We start from the raw sequence: 22,176 nt of genomic DNA on the forward strand, positions 1-22,176 counted from the left end.
GGGAGTTTGATTCTGAGCAGATGAAGCTCCAGTCTCAGTGCGACTTAAGAAATCCTAGGCAGGAATTCCCGTTGTGGCGCAGCGGAAACAAATCCAATTAGTAACCATGAGGTTGCAGGTTCGATCCCTGGCCTTGATCAGTGGGTTAAGGATCCTGTGTTGCTGTGGCTGTGGTGTAGGCCAGCAGCTACAGCTCCGATTTAACCCCTAGCCTGGGAACCTCCATATGCCGTGAGTTCAACCCTAAAAAGCAAAAAGAAAGAAAAGAAAGAAAGAAATTAATTCTAGGCAAAAACAAAAACCTGAGTGCCTCCCCCCTTCTGATCATCTTATCATCTCAGCCATCCTCACCAGGTGGCAAATGAATGACCTTAGAATAGTCCCACATTTCCAGCTCTGTAAAATGGAGAGTGATGTCCCCTAATTCACCTAATTTGTATGTTAAGTGAAACGTTCTCTAAGTTGGAGGAAAGGGCTGCAAACGACGTGGTTTCCGTATATATATATGTTAATGTTTCTATTATTATTATGACTGTTATGTAAGTGGTCAGGGCAAGGTGAACGCCCAGAGGGCAAAGGTAGCCTCCGCCAAGGAATGGGCCCTCCAGGGCGCATCTCAATACGGAGCAAGTTTAAAGAATTTTAGCCAGTAATCTTGACTCGGGGTGAGAGGTTGAATTTGTCTTAATCAAGGCTCAACCGTTCTTGAAGTCTTCGGGCTTGAAACTCTAGGAGAAAAAAGTAGGCTTTCTGGGCAAGATCCGGAATGCAACGCGGATTGGGGCCTCACTGCCACCCGCTGGGCACCAGGGGGTGCCGGTTGGATCCATTTGAAGTCTGGCTGGCTTGGGGGCTGCCACTCTCGGTGCGCCGGACCGCCTCTGGACAGGATCCGGGAGCTGGTGGTAGAAGTGCCCGAGGTTCATGACTTTCGGAGACGCAGTGCCCTTTCCGCGTCCCCCTCCACCTCATTTCCAGCGACACCCGGGCACAGAAGGCCTGGGAAAAGTGTGAGCGCCTGTGGTGGGAACGGTGTGCCCATCTGGGTCCCCCGAAGAGCGGCGAGGACCGCGACCGCTCCGACGGCGCGGTCAGACTCTTGTTCAAGGGGAGGCAGCTGTTCTTCCAGGCAGCCGTGGGGGGCAACAGAGGGGACGGCGACAGGTGCGGGAGCCCCTCCCGGGGTGGAAGTGAAAAGGCGGGCTTCGGGGTCTGTTCCCAGGCTGGAAGCCACCCCCGCCCCCCAACCAAATCCCCGGGAGAGGCCCGGCCGGCGCCGGGTCTGGAGGAGGAAGCGGCCGGAGACAGTGCAATTTCACGCGGCCTCTGGGGCTCGGGTTCCTCGGCAGGGTGGATGAGTTATGGGGTTTCGAGGGGGTGTGGGGGAAACTGAGGTGGCCTGAGTGGGCGGCAAAAACACCCTCCCACTCAAAAACACACATGCAGAGAAACATTTACATTCAGATAGAAAATCCCCCAAGTGACCCAACCGGCTAGGGGAGTTGAGTGATTTGGTTGGTGGGCGAGGCCAACTTGCAGGGGGCTGGGCTTTGGAGCGCTCTCCCCACCCCCATTACCTTTCTCCTCGGGAGGCATTTGGGGGCGGCTGGAATCTTGGCCTCTCCTTAGTCCAGCTCCTGGAGAAAAATTAGGGTGAGACCCATCTGCGATCTGCGTGGCCCCAGTTGCCCGGCACTGGAGCTTGGGGCGCGCTCGGGCGGGCCGCCGAGGCTCCAGCAATCGCTACTCCAGCCTAGCGCCCGAGGGGGCGCGGCCGTGACTCACCCCCTCCCCCTGCGCTCCCTCCTTCGCTCCCTCGCAGACTACACCCCTCCCCTGCTATCCCGCCCCGGACTCCGGCTCCGGCTCCGGTTGCAATTCGCAACCTCCTCTGCTGCCGCTACCAAGTCGCTGGCGGCTCAGGTGGCTCCGCTTCGATGTCCTAGTCCGGGGGCTCCCCCGGCCGGATTGGGCTGGGCTCCCCTCACCCGCCGCTGGAGTCATGAGGGCGAACCGGGCTCTGCAGGTGCTGGGCTTCCTCCTCAGCCTGGCCCGGGGCTCCGAGGTGGGCAACTCGCAGGCAGGTAAGCGGCGCGGGAGCACCGGCAGGCTCGGAACTCGGGATCCCGAGCGGAGCGCGCGGGGTCCGGGAGGGCAGGGGCAGGAACCTGGGCTGTGCTAGGCTGGGGTGCGGAGCCCCGGTCCGCTGGGACCCCTCCTGGGCGGGGAACGTCAGGATCGGGTTCTCGGCGTGGTCCGGGCGGGGACGGGATTCCTGCACCACCACCTCCCCCTGGGCACCTCCTCCCTGGCCCGTCGCGGACCCTCTGATTTGTCTCTCGGGATAGGGCTGATGCGCAAACATTCACACTTCTGAGGGACCCTGCAGGAAGGGGAGCTAGGACCCCCATTCTGTAAACGTGAGGGCCTGATTGGAGGTGGAGATCTTGGAGGGAGCCGGGCGGGGAGAGGGGGTCTCGGTTTGCACCCATCCTCCTGCCCCCTCCTGCCCCCTCCTGCCCTCCGCCACCTCCAGTTTGGTTGTTTTGCCGACAGGGCGGAGCTGTGGAAGGGGTGTGTGTGTGTGGTGGGGGGTAGGTTGTTGTTCTCTTGTGTTGGAAAACAAGAGCAGCACCTCCTCTTCCGTGAGTGGGTCTGCCCTGGGGAGAGCTGAGATTAACCCCAGGGCCAAGTCCAGGTGACAGCAGGTTGAGAGGCCACGAAAACACTGCCTGCCTCCTTTCTCTCAAAATAATAAAAGTTGGCTGGTTCCAGACTCGACCAACCTGTTTTCAAGACCCCGATCAATTCAACTGGTATTTATTAAGCATCTACTATGTACAAAGCCCTGGGCCAGGAGATGAAGGGGCAAGGACTTCCAGTGGCTGTTTCTCTCTCAGGGCCCACAGGGCTCCTCTCCCATCTTCTGAGGCGCCTGTCCTCCGAGTTCCTTCTTAGACACAGCTTCCCCCCACCCCCCATTCTGTTTATTGTCTGGTTGTCTCTAGGAGTCTAGACAAGAGTCAGTTTGCTCCACTATTCCTCCTTCTACTCCCATGCCAGCTGAACTCACCCCTTTGGGGTGTCTCTGGGACCGTGGACACCTGAGGGGTGCTGGGGTTGCTAGCATGGGAGGAATCCTGTTGCTCTCCTCCCCTCCCCCCCAGACCTCAGCTTGGGGTTTGGCACAGCCAGGGCCCCTTCCCCAGGGTGGGAGTGGGAGAAACACCTGTGCTTCCCTCACAGTTGCTGGGCCTAAATTTAGACCCTGGGATCTTGAGATGTGAACACTCCCAGCTGGTGGAGGGTGGGGGTCTGGGGACTGGAGTGGGAGAGACTGAATGGAGGGACTCTATCACTGTCCCATCCAGACCCCTGGAATCTTCAACCCAACCGGGAACCCAGGAGTCCCAGACCCTGGCCACCTTCCCCAAGGGAGACAGGAGGCAGGCATGGTTGGGTCTCTTTACCCTTTATCTGGATCCTGCAGCCTCTGGGCATCCGGCCCTGTCTCAGTCCTTCTATAGCCCCTTTGTCCTGCCTGTGATGGGGGTGGGGGACTTTGGAGAGGAGGCCTGTGGTTGAAGAGGGGCTGGAGATTCTTGCTCTGACCCACCCCAGTGCTCTCTACCAAAAGAGGGCCTGTGACACTGGCCCTCCCAAGGCCCCTGGTCCCTGAGTACAGCAGAGATGGTCTGTTTCCCCTCCCCCTCCCCTCCTCCCCAGGCTGCCCAGTTCCTCCTGAGAGGTGTTGTTCATACTCTCTTCCCGCCCAGCCACCCAGCCCTTTGCTCTCTGTTTGTGTAATACGGACTTTACCCTCAGGGAGGCAGGGAACTGGGACGTCTTACTCTGTAGCCTCCCAAGCACAGACACAAAGTCTGCACAGACACATATGGGCAGGTGGGATGGATGAGGCCACCTGAAATACTTCCTGATAAGGAAGCCCAAGGACAGAACCAGTAGAGATTTTGGGGCCAGTAGAGGAGCTGTGTACATGTTTGTGTGTGTGTGTGTGTGTGTGTGTGTGTGTGTACACGCACACATCCCGCTTCCCTGTGTGGAAATCTTGGCTCCTCCCTTATCAGGGGAGAAGGGTTGGCGCCTTGACTTGGAAGAGAGGGTGTCCTGCCAGGAAGGGGGTTGGGGTGGGGCTTTTCCAGAAATGACTAACCTTCCTAGTCGTTTTCTTTTTAGCCCAAGGACCCTAGCATTCCCAGGCTCCTCTGGGAGCACCTGGCCTTTTTACCCCTCTGCTGGGTCTAGCTCATCCCATTCCCTTTAGGAGGTGTGATAGGGAATAGAAGGCCTTCAAAGGTCAAGTGGGCAGACTAAGGGTGCATCTTGGAGGAGGGCTTGGGGCCTCACCAATCTCCCTTCCTCCGTTCCCGCTCCTGCCTCCCACTAGGCTGCCACCGCCTCAGGGAAGGGTGGCTGGAACAGGTGGTATCTACTCCTGCTCCCGCTCTGCTCCCCACAGTCTTTTTCTGAGCCAGGGGAGAGACAGGGGTAGTAGAGCTTCAGGGTCGAAGATTTCCTGGAGCCCCTGTGGGGGTAAAGTGAACCCGCAAGACTGACATGCCCCATGAGTCTAGGCTCTCCCCAGTGTGAGTGAACATGGCCGTGTTGGAAGGCTTGGTAATGAATCCCCTCTTCTACCCCCTTGAAATTGGGTAGAAGGCTTAGAGTGGAGGTGGTGGCACCTCTTTCCATCCAGCTTCTCTGTATTTGCTGAAAAATACTCTAGGGCTGGAAAGGGTGATGCTGAGGGAGCTGGAGTGTGTTGGGATGGGGAAGGGAGCGGGAAGGGAAGCCAGAATTTAGGAAGGGGGTGCAGGATAGGCTACCAGCTCCTTATCTACCAGCTTGAAAGACAAAGCTCACATTGACCCCATCACCACCGCTAGTGGCCCCCTGCTAGTGAGGTCACTTGTCGGAGCCCAAGGCTTGAGGGTGGAGGGGGGGTTGCTGCTGAGGACTGGGGACAGGGTGGGGCAGCCCCCTCCTCCTAGATAGAATCGCCTCATTGTGGGCCGGACTGTGGCCCCAGGCACTGCCCCCACCCTCTGCCCCCATCCCACCCTCAGTAGACACAATAGGGGCTGTGTGCTGCCCCAAAGAGATATTTATTGCAGGGTGGGGGTGGCGGGGGAGGAGGAGAGGAGGGTAACCAAGTTGGTCCTTTTCTAACTTCTTTTAGGGAAGGGAAAACAACCCCACAGCCTCCTAGATTAACTCCTTAGTACCCAAAGTCATACCCAAAACGGGGAGAGGAAGGCCAGGTGGGAAGAGGAAACCTTTGCACCTTCTTGTTCAGGGGGATGGTGAGGGGATTGTGGGAAGAGAGGAAGTTGAGGCTCTCGGTCCAGACCTGTGTGTCTGCCTCTAGGGGTGAGGATGGAGGCAGGTGCCTTCTGATCTGGTTGGATGCTACTGGGAGAGGGCAGCCAAGCGGGTCGTCTTGGGGGACAGGGCTGAAAACTTGGGCCTGGCCCTCTGCCACTCTCACCTCCACTCGTAACAGTGTGCCCTGGGACTCTGAACGGGCTGAGTGTGACCGGCGATGCCGAGAACCAGTACCAGACCCTGTACAAGCTCTACGAGAGGTGTGAGGTGGTCATGGGGAACCTGGAGATTGTGCTCACCGGACACAATGCTGACCTCTCCTTTCTGCAGGTGAGAGCGCCAACCCCCCTCTGCAACCTCTTCCCCCTCAGCCTCCCCATGGAAGCCTCTTTTCTGTCCTCGGGGCTACCCACTGCTGGAGTTCAGCATTCCTAAGACTTCATGCTTTCTAAAAGCCAAACCTGTAGGTTTATGGGGCCGTGGTTGGAATCTGGGACCTGTGGTCTGGTTGTGGTAGCTGGGGATACCCAGGGATTGGCCACGAGAAGCGGACAAGGCTAGGGTGGGATTCTGTACCAGGGACCGATATGGAGAGACACCTGCAGACTGGGACACCCGAGGAGGGGAAAAAGGGCTAAGCCAAGGACCTTCCTGGCATGAGGAGCCCTGAGAAGGCAAGGCAAGGAGCCTAGAAGTCCTCGCTTGTTTCTGCTGCCTGTCTTCACGGCAGAAGTCAGGTGGCACATTTTACTTTCTACTCAGAAATAGGACTCAGGAAGAATTAGAATAGTTGGGGCTGGGAGTTCCCGTCGTGGCTCAGTGGTTAATGAATCCAACTAGGAACCATGAGGTTGCGGGTTCGATCCCTGGCGTCGCTCAGCGGGTTAAGGATCCGGCCTTGCCGTGAGCTGTGGTGTAGGTCACAGACACAGCTCGGATCCTGCGTGGCTGTGGCTGTGGTGTAGGCTGGCAGCCACAGCTCAGATTAGACCCTTAGCTTGGGAACCTCCACATGCCGCAGGCTCGGTCCTAAAAAGACAAAAAGACCAAAAAAAAAAAAAAAAAGAGTACTTGGGGCTTTCTCAGTGCGGCAGGGAGGAAGAGGGAATTGAAACTTGTCGCCCTGCCGACCCTCTCTCACTGATGTGATCTGCTCCCTGACAGTGGATCCGAGAAGTGACCGGCTATGTCCTCGTGGCCATGAACGAGTTCTCTACGCTGCCACTGCCCAACCTCCGGGTGGTACGAGGGACCCAGGTCTACGATGGGAAGTTTGCCATCTTTGTCATGTTGAACTACAACACCAACTCCAGCCACGCTCTGCGCCAGCTCCGCTTTACTCAGCTCACCGGTCAGTGCCTGGTGCTTCCCTCCAGGCCTGCCCCTCAGCCACCCTGTTGACAGCTGCCTCCTCGCTGATGCTGAGACCGCTCGCTTCAAGGGCCCTGTTCAAAGTGCCCATCACCTTGAGCACACGCTCTAAAGGCCCCCTCCTCTGAGTTTCCGTTGTGGCTCAGCGGTTTAAGTACCCGACTAGTATCCATGAGGATGCAGGTTTGATCCCTGGCCTCGATCAGTGGGTTAAGGGTCTGGCATGGCCCTAGGCTGTGGTGTAGGTCGCAGCCGAGGCTCCAATCTGATGTGACTGTGGCTGTGGCAGAGGGTGGCAGCTGCAGCTCTGATTCGACCCCTCGCCTGGGAACGTCCATATGTTGTGAATGAGGCCCTGCCAGAGGAAAAAAAAATAAAAAAATAATACAGACCCACTCCTCCTGAAAAGTAGAGGGCCCTAAGAGGGACCCCAGGAGAGGAGGGGCCCTGGTGGGGCTGGTGTTGGAGCTGGGGCTGTCATGCATTCCTAACTTCTGAGTACAGTGTGCCTTCCCTGGGACTGAGAATCCTCTCTCCCCTCCCCCCTCCCAAACTCCCAAGCGGGAGGACTACAGAGGTGAAATGCCACCTGGCCACTTCTATGTCGCTCTGTCCCATCCCAGTCAGTTGAAAAACACACAGGTAGGGCATGCGGGGGTGGGGGTGTGGGTTTGAGTCAGGGATGTCTCTGCTTCTTTCCCCTCCCCTCCCCCACTGGCTAAACCGGATCTGGACAGGTGTCTCAGGAGGCAGGACTTTCGGCCCAGCTGGCTCCTCCTCTTTCTTACAAAGCGAGCCTTCTTTTCAGTTGGGACTTAATTGGACACATCTGTCTGCCCCATGTCCCCTGCTCCTGACTCCAGTGGTCTTTCAGACAGCTGGGGAGGTGGGGAAGGGGGGGACTGACTACCCTGACTAGTCCTTGACCCTGTCACTTCTCTTCCCTACCTCAGAGATTCTGTCAGGAGGTGTTTACATTGAGAAGAATGACAAACTTTGTCACATGGACACAATCGACTGGAGGGACATTGTGCGGGACAGAGACGCAGAGATAGTGGTGAAGGACAATGGAAGGACTTGTGAGTGGCCGTGCCAAGACTGCTCCCCTGCCCCCAGCCTACCAGAGTGACTCCTTCTCCATCCTCAGTATATCCCCAGTCTGAACCCACCCCTGCACTCAACGAACCTCAGCCTCTAACCCAAGGAACCTGCCAGGAGGGTGCCGATTGGTCCCCTAGAATCCAAACCGCAGAAGCATTATATCAAGGAAAGGGGCTAGGAGTTCCTATCTTGGCACAGTGGAAATGAATCCGACTAGGAGGGAGCCATGAGGTTTCGGGTTCGATCCCTGGCCTCGCTCAGTGGGTTAAGGATCTGGCATTGCCATGAGCTGTGGTGTAGGTTGCAGACACGGCTCAGATCCAGCGCTGCTGTGGCTGTGGCAGAGGCCGGTGGCTACAGCTCCAATTACACCCCTAGCCCGGGAACCTCCATATGCTGCGGATGCGGCCCTAAAACAAGACAAAAAAAAAAAAAAAAAAAGGAAAGGGGCTAAAGAGCTCCGTGTTATAAGGGGGAAGCCAGATCTCTGGACTCCACATCCATTTCTCTTTCCACTCCAACATCTTCCCATCGTGGAACCTACTTACCCGTGTCTGCTGCTCCCTGTCTACTCTCTTGCACATGTTCCTGCTGGGTTCAGTTTGCCAAGGAGGCACCAAATTCCTGGGTTGGGACTGGGCTGAATGAGGCATGTGCTCCAGGCCCTCCCCTCAGCTGCCCTGTGGGTGGTGTGGAGGCGTGGCTCCACCCCCTGTTGACAGGTTCACTTGAGCCCAGCCCTGCCCTGCTCTGCGAGGACGCTGCCCTGGCTCTTTCCTTCCCTGGAATGGGTGCCTGCGTGCTGACGTCATGCACTGTTGATTCAAGCACGCCTTTCTTGGCCTTGACAGCCTCTTGTCTCACTTTTCCTCCCAACCAGGTCCCCCCTGTCATGAGGCGTGCAAGGGACGATGCTGGGGTCCTGGACCAGAAGACTGCCAGACATGTAGGTTTACTTCATTCTAAAAACTTCAGGGAGTTCCCTTAGTGGCTCAGCAGGTTAAGGGTCTGGCGTTGTCCCTGCAGTGGCTCGGGTCTCGGCTGTGGCTTGGGTTCGATCCCTGGCCTGGGAACTTCCACATGAAGAGAGTGGGACCAAAAAGAAAAAAACAGAGAAACAAACAAAATACTACATATCTAATAGTAAAAAAAATTTTTTAAAAAGCAAAAACTTCAAACTCACATACGCTCGTATATCTTTGCCCACCCCCTGCCTGTGTCAACACAAGGGATGGGGATGAGCCTAGAGGGCAAGAGGATGAGCAATGGCCTCAGTATAGTCCTATGAGCCCTGACAGCCGTGCTTTTTCTCCCTCCACAGTGACCAAGACGATCTGCGCCCCTCAGTGTAATGGCCACTGCTTTGGGCCCAACCCCAACCAGTGCTGCCATGACGAGTGTGCAGGGGGCTGCTCAGGCCCTCAGGACACAGACTGCTTTGTATGTACTGTTACCACCACTTCCCTGTTCTGAAGTGGGATATGGGCTTTGGGGAGGAAGTAAGGGTACATTTGTAACAGGAGTTTTATGAGCCTTCTGTGTTCTTAGGCCTGCCGGCTCTTCAATGACAGTGGAGCCTGTGTACGCCAGTGTCCACAGCCTCTTGTCTACAACAAGTTAACTTTCCAGCTGGAACCCAATCCCCACACCAAGTATCAGTATGGAGGAGTTTGTGTAGCCAGCTGCCCCCGTAAGTGTCTGAAGGGAAGGAACAAGGGTCGTGGAACCGGGATATTAGACAGAATTTTAGGAGGCACAGTGGATCAAGTTGGGAGGTTAATAGAGGGTATAGGGGAGTTCCCTTGTGGTGCAGTAGGTTAAGGATCCAGCACTGTTACTGCAGCGGCTTGGGTTGCTACTCTGGTGAGGGTTTGATCCCTAGCACGGGAACTTTAATATGCCATTGGCGTGGCCGGGGGGCGGGGGAAGGAGGTCCCGTTGTGACTCAGCGGAAACAAATCTGACTAGTATCCATGAAGCTGCAGGTTCGATCTCCAGCCTTGCTCAGTGGGTTAAGGATCCGGTGTTGCCATGACCTGTGGTCGCAGGTGCGGCTCAGATCCTGAGCTGCTGTGGCTGTGTTGTAGGCCAGCAGCTACAACTTCAATTTGACCCCTGGCCTGGCAGCCTCTATGTACCATGAGTGCAGCCCTAAAACAAAAATAAAAAGACAAAAGGCAAAAAAAAAGAGGGCATGGGGGCAATTGGTTGTGATCATCTAATCACCCCTGTGTCTTGTTCCCCTGTTTCCCCATAACTTCCAGCACTTACTCCTAGTTCTGCTTTTTGGATTCAAAGAGGGCCTTTCTAATCCATGAGACAGCATTTAAGGAACCTCTGGTGATCGACTAGGGCAAATCCAGTGCAGAGCAGGAAGGAGAAGGTTCAGGTGGTGGTTGGCAGTGTTCCTCCCTCCTCTCTAATGGTGTCCTCCTCTTTCCTAGATAACTTTGTGGTGGATCAAACGTCTTGTGTCAGGGCCTGTCCTCCCGACAAGATGGAAGTAGATAAAAATGGACTCAAGATATGTGAACCTTGTGGGGGCCTGTGCCCCAAAGGTGAGTAGCAGATGATACAGAGTTGGTGAAGAGACCTCCTTTCCCCTGAGATGACTCAGCCCCCACTGGGCCTCTTCTCTGTTTGCAGCCTGTGAGGGGACGGGTTCTGGGAGCCGCTTCCAGACTGTGGACTCGAGCAACATTGATGGATTTGTGAACTGCACCAAGATCCTGGGCAACCTGGACTTTCTTATCACTGGCCTCAATGGGTTAGAGATTCTGCTGTTGTCCCCCCATCCCCCACGCCCTCCACCCACTCATCATGCATTGCATTGGTTCAACCCATCATGTGTGGCACTGATCAGGAATCTAGATCATAAAATCTTAGAGGTCGCAAAGGACCTGATAGTTCTTGACTCAACTTCCTACTCAGGTCTTGAATCTCCTCAGAGACACCCCTAAGCAATCCAGCCAGCTGAATGACAAGGGACAGGGACAGTGTGTCCTCCTTCTTAAAGTCTTCTAAAAGTTCTTATTTAAATTTAGATAAAAATCTGTCTCCCCATGACTTGCAGCTATTTCCCCTGGTTCTGCTCCTTGGTTCAGAGCCACAAAGAGCAAAGGGACATTCTAATCCAAGGAACTGCACTTACAGTGTGTGTGTGTGTGTGTGTGTGTGTGTGTGTGTGTGTGTGTGTGTGTGTGTGTGTGTGTGTGTGTGTATGAAAGAGAGAGAAGGAGACAGAGAGAGAAAGAGAAGAAACCATTAATTTTGGACAAACCAAAATTTTGGACAAAATTTTAGATCTACACTAAAGCTGCAAAAAATGGGGTCAAGATTTCCCATACACTTAAAATAATTTTTTTTATTATAGTCGATTTACAGTGTTGTGTCAAATTCTGCTGTACAGCAAAGTGATGCAGTCCCACACACTCTTTACTAAGATCTCTGAACCACAACGGGAATTCCAAGAACATTTTCTTAAATCGGGGAAATTAGCATTGATACAAAATGTTCTCTAATCTATACACCTAATCAGATTTCACTAATTGTCTTGGATCTTACATTTGGTTAAATTGCTTCAGTCTTCTTTAATCTGTAACAGTTCATGACCATGACATTGTTGATAAGTACAGGTCGGGTGGTTATAAAATATAAAAAATAAGGAGTTCCTGCTGTGGCACAATGGGATCAGTGGTGTCTATGCAGCGCTGGGACGCAGGTTTGATCTGTGGCCTTACACAGTGGGTTAAGGATCCAGCATTGCCACAAACTGCAGCACAGGTCGAAGATTCAACTCAGATCTGGCATTGCTGTGATTGTGGCATAGGCCGATTTGACCCCTAGCCCGGGAACTTCCATATGCCAAAGGTGCCACTGTAAAAATGTTTTAAAAAAAGAGAAGTATCTTATGGGGGACATCTGCCTGGAGCGATTTTTATGAGAATTGCCAAATGATGATTTTCTAATGCCATCGTTCCTTCTGCATTATTTGTTGGCATTCTCACATTAGAGTCTTCCCTTCCTGTTTATTCATTAATTTGTTTGTGTATTTACTCTGTGTGGATACTTGTTTTATTCAATATTTCATAATCTCTTACAATCATTTCAGTTAATCAGTTCAGTTGTCCCTGATCTGCTCATTGTGGGACCCCATCGAGTGGGCTCCCGTGTACCTTAGGCTCATACCCTTCATGCTTTGAGCTTATCCTAACTTTTTTGCATGAGACACTGTAGGCTTGTGTTATATTTCTCCTGTCTCAGTCATTTTTCCCCAAGGGCCTTGTTTCCTTTTAGTGGCGAATGGCATTCGGAAACGAAGTGCCAAGGCCTGGCATGTCCTCTGCTACTGGGTTATGCGTCTGCCTTGTTGACTGGTTTTTACTGTTCTCTCCAGAGACCCCTGGCACAAGATCCCTGCTCTGGACCCAGAGAAGCTCAATGTCTTCCGGACAGTGCGGGAGATCACGGGTGAGTGGGAGGAGAGGCTGCCCTTTCTGAGAGGGATAGTTGGACCACTGGCACAAACCGTGGGATAAGCCCTGGAGAAAATCATGTCCCAGGTGAGCCCGAGGAAGGAAAGGGAGAGATGCCCCATTCATATGCCCCTCTCCCACCCCTCAGGTTACCTGAACATCCAGTCCTGGCCTCCTCACATGCACAACTTCAGTGTCTTTTCCAATCTGACGACCATTGGGGGCAGAAGCCTCTATAAGTGAGTAAAGGGTATGGAGGTGGTGGCATCTCCTGGCAAAGAACCCCATTTCTTTGGATCCTGGAGTGAAAACAAGGCCTGGTCTCCTACAGTGGGAGTCTGATGGGAAAAAGGCTAAAGGATGGGGACTCCCTCTCTGGGTCTGACTAGCCCAGAGCAGATCTGTTGAATGGAAGTGAATCCACTGTAGGAGGTCCCACTGTGGCTCAGGGGAAACGAACCTGACTAATATCCATAAGGATGCAGGTTCCATCCCTGGCCCTGCTCAGTGGGTTAAGGATCTGGCGTTGCTGTGAGCCATGGTGTAGGTCACAGTTTCAGCTTAGATCTGGCATCGCTGTGGCTATGGTGTAGATTGCAACTGCAGCTCCGATTCGACCCCTAGCCTGGGAACCTCCATATGCCATACCTGTGGTCCTAGGGAAAAAAAAAAAAAAGCTGAACCCACTGCAAGGTGAGTTTTCCCTCTGTAGCCTCCTCTTTCATCCCGTTTCCTTGTTCTCAGTCGGGGCTTCTCCTTGTTGATCATGAAGAACTTGAATGTAACCTCTCTGGGACTCCGATCCTTGAAGGAAATTAGTGCTGGACGCATCTACATAAGTGCCAATCGGCAGCTCTGCTACCACCATTCTCTGAACTGGACCAGGCTGCTTCGGGGGCCTTCAGAAGAGAGACTGGACATCAAGCATAATCGGCCCCGCAGAGACTGCGGTGAGGGAAAGGGCCCATGGGGTGGTGGGAAGAGGGAGTCAGGGAAGAGAAGGGTGTAAGGGCTCTTCTACCCTGGAAGTGGGAGTGGGATGGGAGACATTAGGTTGGGAGCATTTGGGACAGGGTTGGTCGGGAGACCTCAGACCCTTCCTAACCTACCCCTTCCTTTCCAGTGGCAGAGGGCAGAGTGTGTGACCCGTTGTGCTCCTCCGGGGGATGCTGGGGCCCGGGCCCCGGTCAGTGCCTATCCTGCCGAAACTACAGCCGAGGCGGCGTCTGTGTGACCCACTGCAACTTTCTGAATGGGTACAGGGAGGGGAGAGAGTCAGGAAGGGGGTGAAGGGATGGAGGCCAGGATGGAGCTGTTCAGTTAGACAACTTTCTGCATCTGCCTTGGTGGGGATTAGGTAGGAGGTCCCGTGGTTGGGGGATCAGGGCCTAAGGTGAGGCCTAAGGTGACCCCCCTCCCTTTACCCCTCCTCCCAACTGCAGGGAGCCTCGTGAGTTTGCCCATGAGGGTGAATGCTTCTCTTGCCACTCGGAATGCCAACCCATGGAGGGCACTGCCACATGCAATGGCTCGGTACAGTAGCAGCCCCAGGATCTCTAAGGGAGAGAGGGCAGGGGCAACACCGGAGGGTCTAGGGAGTGATATGGCCAAATCTTAAAGCCACAGAGAGGCACAGGAGGCTAGGGTCTGTGGATGGAGGATCCTAAATGGTTGGTTGTTGGTTCTTGCTGGGAAGTATGGCCTTGACCTTAGGATCTCATGCTTCCTGACTTTCTCTCTTCCAACCCAGGGCTCTGATGCTTGTGCCCAGTGTGCCCATTTTCGAGATGGGCCCCACTGTGTGAGCAGCTGCCCCTTTGGAGTCCTCGGTGCCAAGGGCCCCATCTACAAGTACCCAGATGCTCAGAATGAATGTCGGCCCTGTCATGAGAACTGCACCCAGGGGTCAGTGAGGGGATGACAAAAGGGTTTTGGGGGGAGTTCCCATTGTGCCTCAGCGGAAATGAATCTGACCAGCATCCATGAGGATGCAGTTTGATCCCTGGCCTCGCTCAGTGGGTTAAGGATCTGGCGTTGCAGTGAGCTGTGGAGTAGTCCAGCAGCTACAGCTCCGATTCACCCCCTAGCCTGGGAACCTCCATATGCCATGGGTGTGGCCCTAAAAAGGGGGGGTGTTAGGGGAGAGGGAGGAGCACAGAGGAAAGAAGAGGGCACAGGGAGCAGAAAGAAGAAAGAAACTATGACTTAAGAACCACTCCTGGCAGTGTAGTGAAGGATTGGAGAAAGGGGAATTCAATAATAAGATTATACTGCAGTTTGGGGAACCTGGAATAACCCCAGCTCAGGGGAGTTTCATTCAAGAGAGTGACTCAGGGAGGGTTGGTGAGCTAGAGCTGGGGGCCAGGTCTTGGGTTATGCTTTGGGCTCCAGGATGGGATGCCATGGTAGGGTCCGAAGAAATGTTGTATGTTGAGGCTGTTAGAAGTGAGTCTCCCATGGGAGGCTCCCAAGCTCCCACTTAGGGAGGTGACTTTCTTCTCCAGGTGTAAGGGACCAGAGCTACAAGACTGTTTAGGCCAAGCACTGCCACTGATGAGGTATGATGGGTTTGGAGATTAGGGAGCTGGGGATATTTGGGGGAGGGCAGTTACCTCCTGGGGAGAGTTGAGTCTCTGTTCATTCTGGCCTTCTATATACAGCTACTGTCACTGGACTCAGGGACATAAGAATCCAGGCTTCTGGCCTTCCCTTCCTAAAATTAACCTGCAGTAGTCCAGGGGGTGGGGTGGGGTGGGGGTGGAGATTTAGGTTAACCCCTCAGTGCTCAAGGATGTAAGTGTTAACTTTGGAGTTCACGTCACGGCTCAGTGGTAACAAATCTGACTAGTATCCATGAGGACTTGGGTTCGATCCCTGGCCTCGTTCAGTGGGTTAAGGATCTGTCCTTGCCGTGAACTGTGGTGTAGGTCACAGACACGGCTCAGATCTGATGTTGCTGTGGCTGTGGCATAGGCTGGCAGCTGTAGCTCTGATTTAACCCCTAGCCTGGGAACTCCCATATGCTGCATGTGCGGCCCTTAAAAAAAAAAAGAAAAAACACCAAAAAACAAGTGTTAACTTCTTGCCTCAGATCTGTGCCATACCTTTAGTACCGGTACAGATGACATTTGTAAGGGAAGTTTGGACCAGGGTAATGCTGGGCTTCTCTGTCCCACAGCAAAACCCACCTGGCAATGGCTTTAACAATGGTAGTAGGACTGGCAGTGGTTTTCCTGATCCTGGGCAGCACTTTTCTGTATTGGCGTGGGCGCCGGATTCAGAATAAGAGGGCTATGAGGCGCTACTTGGAACGGGGTGAGGTAAGTGCCTAGCTGACTCTTGAAATGTATCCTATGCCGTCACCCTTTTAAGAGCCTCTTTCTTCCCTAGAGATTTGATCCCTTCAAGGAGGTAGTATGGTCCACTAGAAAGGATTCTGGGAGTTCCCGTCGTGGCTCAGTGGTTAAGGAATCCGACTAGGAACCATGAGGTTTCGGGTTCCATCCCTGGCGTTGCTCAGTGGGTTAAGGATCCGGTGTTGCCGTGAGCTTTGCTGCAGGTCGCAGACGCAGCTCGGATCCCGCATTGCTGTGGCTCTGGTGTAGGCCAGTGGCTACAGCTCCGATTGGACCCCTAGCCTGGGAACCTTCATATGCCGCGGGTGCGGCCCTAGAAAAGGCAAAAAAAAAAAAAAAGAAAAGAAAGGACTCTGGCCAGAGAAATGGGAGACATGAGTTCTAGTCCTGATTTTGCCATTAATTCACCACCTGACTGAAAAAGTTACCTTCCTTCTCTGAGCCTCAATTGATACAGAGGAAACTAGAACATTCATCCTGGAGTTACCGTTATGGCTTAGTGGTAATGAACCCGACCAGTATCCATGTGGAAGCAGGTTCGATCCCTGGCCTCACTCAGTGGGTTGAGTATCCAGTGTTGCCTTGAGCTGTGGTGTAGGTCACAGATATGGCTCAGATCAGGCGTCACTGTCACTGTGGTGTGGGCCGGCAGCTGTAGCTCCAATTTGACCCCTAGCCTGGGAACTTCCATGCTCCGCAGGTGCAGTCCTAAAATAAAAGCAAAAAAAAAAAAAAAAAAATTCATCCTTAAGGATGGCCGTAGGGGTGAAAGTGCTTTGAAAATCGGAATTGTTATAAAAGTGCTTAAGGTGACGGTATTACCAACTCTCTCCCCTACAAAACCCATCAAAGGGAAAGCAAAACCCTCTAGGTTTCTGATCTCATGAACACAAACAACTTCCTCAGCCCTCAGGGTCTGCAATGCTTTCCAAGGTTGGAGACATTCTTCCTCCTGCTCCCACCACCCTGGGCTTTGCTGCTCTTGGCATCCACCTATGAGGAGGGGCTGGAGAGGGACAGGGGAGCGGGTTTTCCTGAGTCCCTCTTTGCCATCTGCTCTTTTTTTTTTTTTTTTTTTAATCTGCTTTTTAAAAAATTTTTTAAAAATTTAAAGTTTTATTGAAGTATAGTTGATTTACAAGGCTGTGTCCCATCTGCTCTTCAGAGCATAGAGCCTCTGGATCCCAGTGAGAAGGCTAACAAAGTCTTGGCCAGAGTCTTCAAAGAAACAGAGCTGAGGAAGCTTAAAATGCTGGGCTCAGGGGTCTTCGGAACTGTGCACAAAGTGAGTGGCTCACAGGAAGTCTGGGGAGGTGGGGAAGGGATCTAGGGCAAAGGGGAGAAAGACTGAGGGAGGGGAGGATGACCTCAGGCTGACTCCTGCCCAAAACTTCCCAGGGAGTGTGGATTCCTGAGGGTGAATCCATCAAGATTCCCGTCTGCATTAAAGTCATTGAGGACAAGAGCGGACGGCAGAGTTTTCAAGCTGTGACGGATGTAAGTGAAGGCAGGGTGTTCTATGTGTCACTAGGACAGGGTCAGTATTAGAAGCATGGTCTTGTGTTAGCAGATACTGTGTTAGCCATGGTGGCATCCTTGAATGCTGGGGGAGCCCTGGCCTGGGTATGTGTGAACCTGCTTGTTTCCAGGATAACCTTCCGTGTCTCTTAGCATATGCTGGCCATTGGCAGCCTCGACCACGCCCACATTGTACGGCTGCTGGGACTGTGCCCAGGGTCATCTCTGCAGCTCGTCACGCAGTACTTGCCTTTGGGCTCCCTGCTGGATCATGTGAGACAACACCGGGGGTTATTGGGTCCACAGCTGCTGCTCAACTGGGGAGTACAAATTGCCAAGGTGAGTGAGAGGAGCCTTGAGGAGTTCTGTGATGAAACTGCCTAACTGGGGGCCTGCAGGGAGGGGACCAAGAGGTTGAAGTGCTGAGAGGTGCCGTAGGGTTTGGGGTGATTCTGGATCTCAAGGACCAATTCCCTCAACCCTGAATATACTTCCTCTCCCTATAGGGAATGTACTACCTTGAGGAGCATGGCATGGTGCACAGGAACCTGGCTGCCCGAAATGTGCTACTGAAGTCCCCCAGTCAGGTTCAGGTGGCAGATTTTGGGGTTGCTGACTTGCTGCCCCCTGATGATAAGCAGCTACTGCACAGTGAGGCCAAGGTAAGTGATGCAAAGGCAGAGTTCCCGTTGTGGCTCAGTAGGTTAAGAACCCAATATAGTATCCATGAGGATGTGGGTTTGATCCCTGGCCTTTGCTTAGTGAGTTAAGGATCCAGTGTTGTGGTGAGTTGTGTTGTAGTTGACAGACATGGCTCGTATCCTATGTTGCTGTGGCTGTGGTATAGGCTGGCAGCTGCTGCTCTGATTCGACTCCTACCTAGCCTGGGAACTTCCATGTGTTCTAGGTGCAGCCCTAACACCCCCCCCCCCCCCAAAAAAAAAGGTAATAAAAAGTTAAAAGTGTGTGGTTTTAAACATACTTAAGAGTTTAAAAAAAAAAGTGATGCAAAGGCTGGTAAGGAGGTAGGGGTGTAGGAGTTCCCTGGTGGCCTAGTGGTTAAGGATCTAAGAACATGTGTGGAAATCAGCTGATGACACCTTTATCTTTAATCCCTCAGACTCCAATTAAGTGGATGGCCCTAGAGAGTATCCACTTTGGGAAATACACACACCAGAGTGACGTCTGGAGCTATGGTCAGTCCCCCTGGATGCCCTCCATACCATCACTGGCCCAAATTTCAAAGTTGCCTTCTGAGACCCTTTCTTAGAATCTCTAAGCCAGGAATTCCCATCGTGGCTCAACGGTTAACAAACCTGACTAACATCCGTGAGGATGCGGGTTTGATCCCTGGCTTTGCCCAGTGGGTTAAGGATCTGGCGTTGCTGTGAGCTGTGGTGTAGGTTGCGGACGCAGCTCGGATCCTGCATTGCTGTGGCTGTGGTGTAGGCTGGCAGCTACAGCTCTGGTTTGACCCCTGCCTGGTCTGGGAACTTCCTTATGCCACAGGTGTGGCCCAAAAAAGACAAAAAAATTTTTAAAAATCTCTAAGCCCTTCATTCCCTGTGTCAGATCAAATTCTGCCTTGCTTCATCTGCATGCCCATGTCTACTATTTTGTCATTAACTAGTCATGTCTTCCTATGCCAGGAGTGACAGTTTGGGAGCTGATGACCTTTGGGGCAGAGCCCTATGCAGGGCTGCGACTGGCTGAAGTACCAGACTTGCTGGAGAAGGGGGAACGGTTGGCACAGCCCCAGATCTGTACCATTGATGTCTACATGGTCATGGTCAAGTGTGAGTTACCTGCTGACCTCAGGCATTTTCTAAGTGACTTCCCTCCCTATTCCACTCCCCTCTTATGGCTCTACTTCCTTACCCTCAGGTTGGATGATTGATGAGAACATCCGCCCAACCTTTAAAGAACTAGCCAATGAGTTCACCAGGATGGCCCGGGACCCACCACGGTACCTGGTTATAAAGGTGAGTAGGGACTAGCAGGTGCCAAGGAGACTTAGAGAAATGGGGGCTTGGCTGGGACAAGGATCGACCTCAACAATCAACCACCTGCCCTTACAGAGAGAAAGTGGACCTGGGATTCCCCCCGGGGCAGAGCCCCCTGCTCTAACAAACAAGGAACTGGAGGAAGTAGAGCTGGAGCCGGAACTAGACCTGGATCTGGAGTTGGAGGCAGAGGAGGACAACCTGGCCCCCACACTAGGCTCTGCCCTCAGTCTGCCACTTGGAACACTTAATCGGCCACGTGCAGTAAGGCGCTTTCCAGTTACCCAAGGTTTTCTGCGCCCTGAACCTTCTGCACACCTGTGCCTTCCTGAACCCCACAGATGTCCAGATTAACCACTCAAAGGCCACCATGATACATAGATTTCTCTCTTAATCCAAACTTCTTCACATTTTTCATTCTAGAGCCAGAGCCTTGTAAGCCCATCATCTGGATATATGCCTATGAACCAGGGAAATCTTGGGGAGGCTTGCCAGGTAAGATCTGTCTCTTTAAGAGGATACCAAGGGAATTTCCTGGCAGTCTAGTGGTTGGGATTTGGTACCTTCATCACTGTGAGGCAGCCCAGGTTCCATCCCTGGTCTGGGAACTGAGATCCCACATCAGACCTCTGCACGCCTCAGCATGCCCCCCCCCCCCAAAAAAAAGGGTACGGAGAAGCTGGGTGGCAGAGTGTCTTAGGATTGATACGGGAGTGTGGGAGGGAGACTTTAGCAAACTTTGAGGTTTAATCATTGTCCTACAGAACAGAAGCTACTGAACAACCCAGTCTCCTAAACAAATCTCTCTTCTTCCCTTGACTCTGTGTAAATCTCCTCCTTAGGAGCCTGCAGTTTGTAGGGGTAGTGAACGGTGCCCCCGTCCAGCCTCTCTGCACCCAGTGCCACGGGGACGCCTGACATCAGAGTCATCGGAGGGCCACGTGACAGGCTCTGAAGCCGAGCTCCAGGAGAAGGTATCGATGTGTAGAAGCCGGAGCCGGAGCCCTCGGCCACGAGGAGACAGTGCCTACCATTCCCAGCGCCACAGCCTGCTCACTCCTGTCACCCCACAGTCCCCACCAGGGTTAGAGGAAGAGGATGTCAATGGTTATGTCATGCCAGACACACACCTCAAAGGTGCCTGACTCCCTAGTCGCTTCCTCAAATCTTTCTCTACTCCTCCTTCTGCAGGCTCCCCTTACTCCTTTTGTCTTCATTCATCATATCCCTCCCTATTCATTTTTTTCCTAACCGCCCCAACCCCATTGCCTCTTTCCATGGAGTTCTCCATATACTTAGCTGCTCTTCTCAACCCCCCAGGTACCTCCTCCCGGGAAGGCACCCTTTCTTCAGTCGGTCTCAGTTCTGTCCTGGGGACCGAGGAAGAAGAAGAAGACGAGGAGTATGAATACATGAACCGGAGGAGAAGGTGCAGTCCAGCTCGTCCCCCAAGGCCAAGTTCCCTCGAGGAGCTGGGTTATGAATACATGGATGTGGGATCAGACCTCAGTGCTTCCCTGGGCAGCACACAGAGTTGCCCACTCAACCCTGTGCCCACCATGCCCAATGCCAGCACAACTCCAGATGAGGACTATGAATATATGAATCGGCGACGTGGTGGAGGGGGTCCTGGGGGGGATTATGCAGCCATGGAGGCCTGCCCAGCAGCTGAGCAAGGGTATGAAGAAATGAGAGCTTTCCAGGGGCCTGGACACCAAGGCCCTCAGGTCCATTATGCCCGCCTCAAAACTCTGCGTAGTTTAGAAGCCACTGACTCTGCCTTTGATAACCCGGATTACTGGCATAGCAGGCTTTTCCCTAAGGCTAATGCCCAGAGAACATAACCCCTGCTCCCTGAATACCTCAGGGAGCATTTGATGGCAGCTAGTGCCTCTAGAGGGTACCCCTCTTCTCCTTAGCCCCTCTCCCTCACAGGTCTCAGCGCCATTTCCCTAGTCCCAGACAATTCCATTCAAACTTTGGAGGCCTTAAACGTGTTGACACAACGTTCTTGTGGTATATAGCCAGCTGTGCACTTTCTTCTCTTTCCCAATCCCAGGAAAGGAGATAGTTTTCCTTATTTTGTGCTCTTTCCCAATCCTATTCCTCAACTTTCTCAGGGGAACTCCCTGGAGATATGAAGGATTCTTCCCCATATCCCTTTCTCTCAGACTCTGACTTGTTGAGACTAGGCTTTAAAGTGTGACTTTGTTTCCCAGCAGACTTTTAAGGAAGAGGAAAGGGGGAAAAATGGCAGGAGAAAGTGAGATTTTTTGGCTTATGATTCTTAACCCCCTAGAATGAGATTCTTAAAAATCTTGTGAAGAAAGAGGTTGGGAGTATATAGTAATGATTACTGTTCATTGAATGTTGACTGCGTGCCAAGTATCATCTAAACGTTACCCATATCACTTAATCCTTGACACCAATTCTGTGAGCTAGGCATTATCCCATTTTACAGATAAGGAAACTGAGCCTTAAGGAGATTAAGTAAATCAAGTAGCAGGTCCAGGATTCAAAATTTTCCAATGCACCATGCTCTTAGTGTAAGGTGTCAAAGAAAACTGATGAAAGTCAGAGCACTAGTAAGAGGCATTGTCTTCTTGTGTTTGCACTGAATCAAGTCTAACCCCAATATCCACAGCCTCCTCCTACACCTGGACTGCTCATCTCAGGAAGTGGGAGTAAGAGGGTGGACAGAAGGAAAAATAACTGGACATCTCTGTGTAAACCGTAATCTTCGTGTGCTACATATGATATCTGCCTAAGGGACAGACTCAGACGGTCCCCAGAGCCATTTTTTAGGAGCAGTTCTCATTCAGTAGTGGGAAGCTTCCAGTGGAGATGAAAAAGAGGACCCGGCTTCAGACCTCAGTTCCTTTGAATGGGAAACTGGGAGTATCTGTTTTTATCCCTCAAGTTTTTTGTTTTGTTTTTATACATGTCTGAATAAAGATGCCAAGGTTTTGCAGCTTCTTGTCTAATGACAAACTTTAGTGAGTGGAC

At 52.8% G+C, this 22,176-nt stretch overlaps 1 protein-coding gene and 1 long non-coding RNA gene across 2 annotated transcripts; one reads left to right on the forward strand and one right to left on the reverse strand.

Annotated features, from left to right (window-relative positions):
* Positions 1-490: 490 nt before the first annotated feature.
* Positions 491-1,807, reverse strand: LOC125130940 (uncharacterized). The gene is made up of 2 exons (XR_007135833.1): positions 1,578-1,807; positions 491-899 (listed from the first exon to the last, which is right to left on the reverse strand). It is a non-coding gene; the product is annotated as an uncharacterized LOC125130940 (long non-coding RNA).
* Positions 1,808-1,816: 9 nt separating this feature from the next.
* ERBB3 (erb-b2 receptor tyrosine kinase 3) lies at positions 1,817-22,141 on the forward strand. The gene is made up of 28 exons (XM_047786892.1): positions 1,817-2,084; positions 5,525-5,676; positions 6,511-6,697; positions 7,671-7,796; positions 8,699-8,764; positions 9,140-9,258; positions 9,367-9,508; positions 10,263-10,376; positions 10,465-10,585; positions 12,215-12,288; positions 12,442-12,532; positions 13,038-13,243; positions 13,417-13,549; positions 13,736-13,826; positions 14,044-14,198; positions 14,798-14,851; positions 15,472-15,613; positions 16,815-16,934; positions 17,048-17,146; positions 17,321-17,506; positions 17,674-17,829; positions 18,288-18,363; positions 18,817-18,963; positions 19,052-19,149; positions 19,246-19,434; positions 19,594-19,665; positions 20,013-20,307; positions 20,491-22,141. The coding sequence occupies exons 1-28, from the start codon at positions 2,003-2,005 to the stop codon at positions 21,012-21,014; spliced, it is 4,017 nt and encodes a 1,338-aa protein (XP_047642848.1). The 5' UTR covers positions 1,817-2,002; the 3' UTR covers positions 21,015-22,141.
* The last annotated feature ends 35 nt before the right edge of the window (positions 22,142-22,176 follow it).

This window comes from Phacochoerus africanus, chromosome 7 (assembly GCF_016906955.1).
Source record: "Phacochoerus africanus isolate WHEZ1 chromosome 7, ROS_Pafr_v1, whole genome shotgun sequence".
Classification (NCBI taxonomy): Eukaryota; Metazoa; Chordata; class Mammalia; order Artiodactyla; family Suidae; genus Phacochoerus; species Phacochoerus africanus.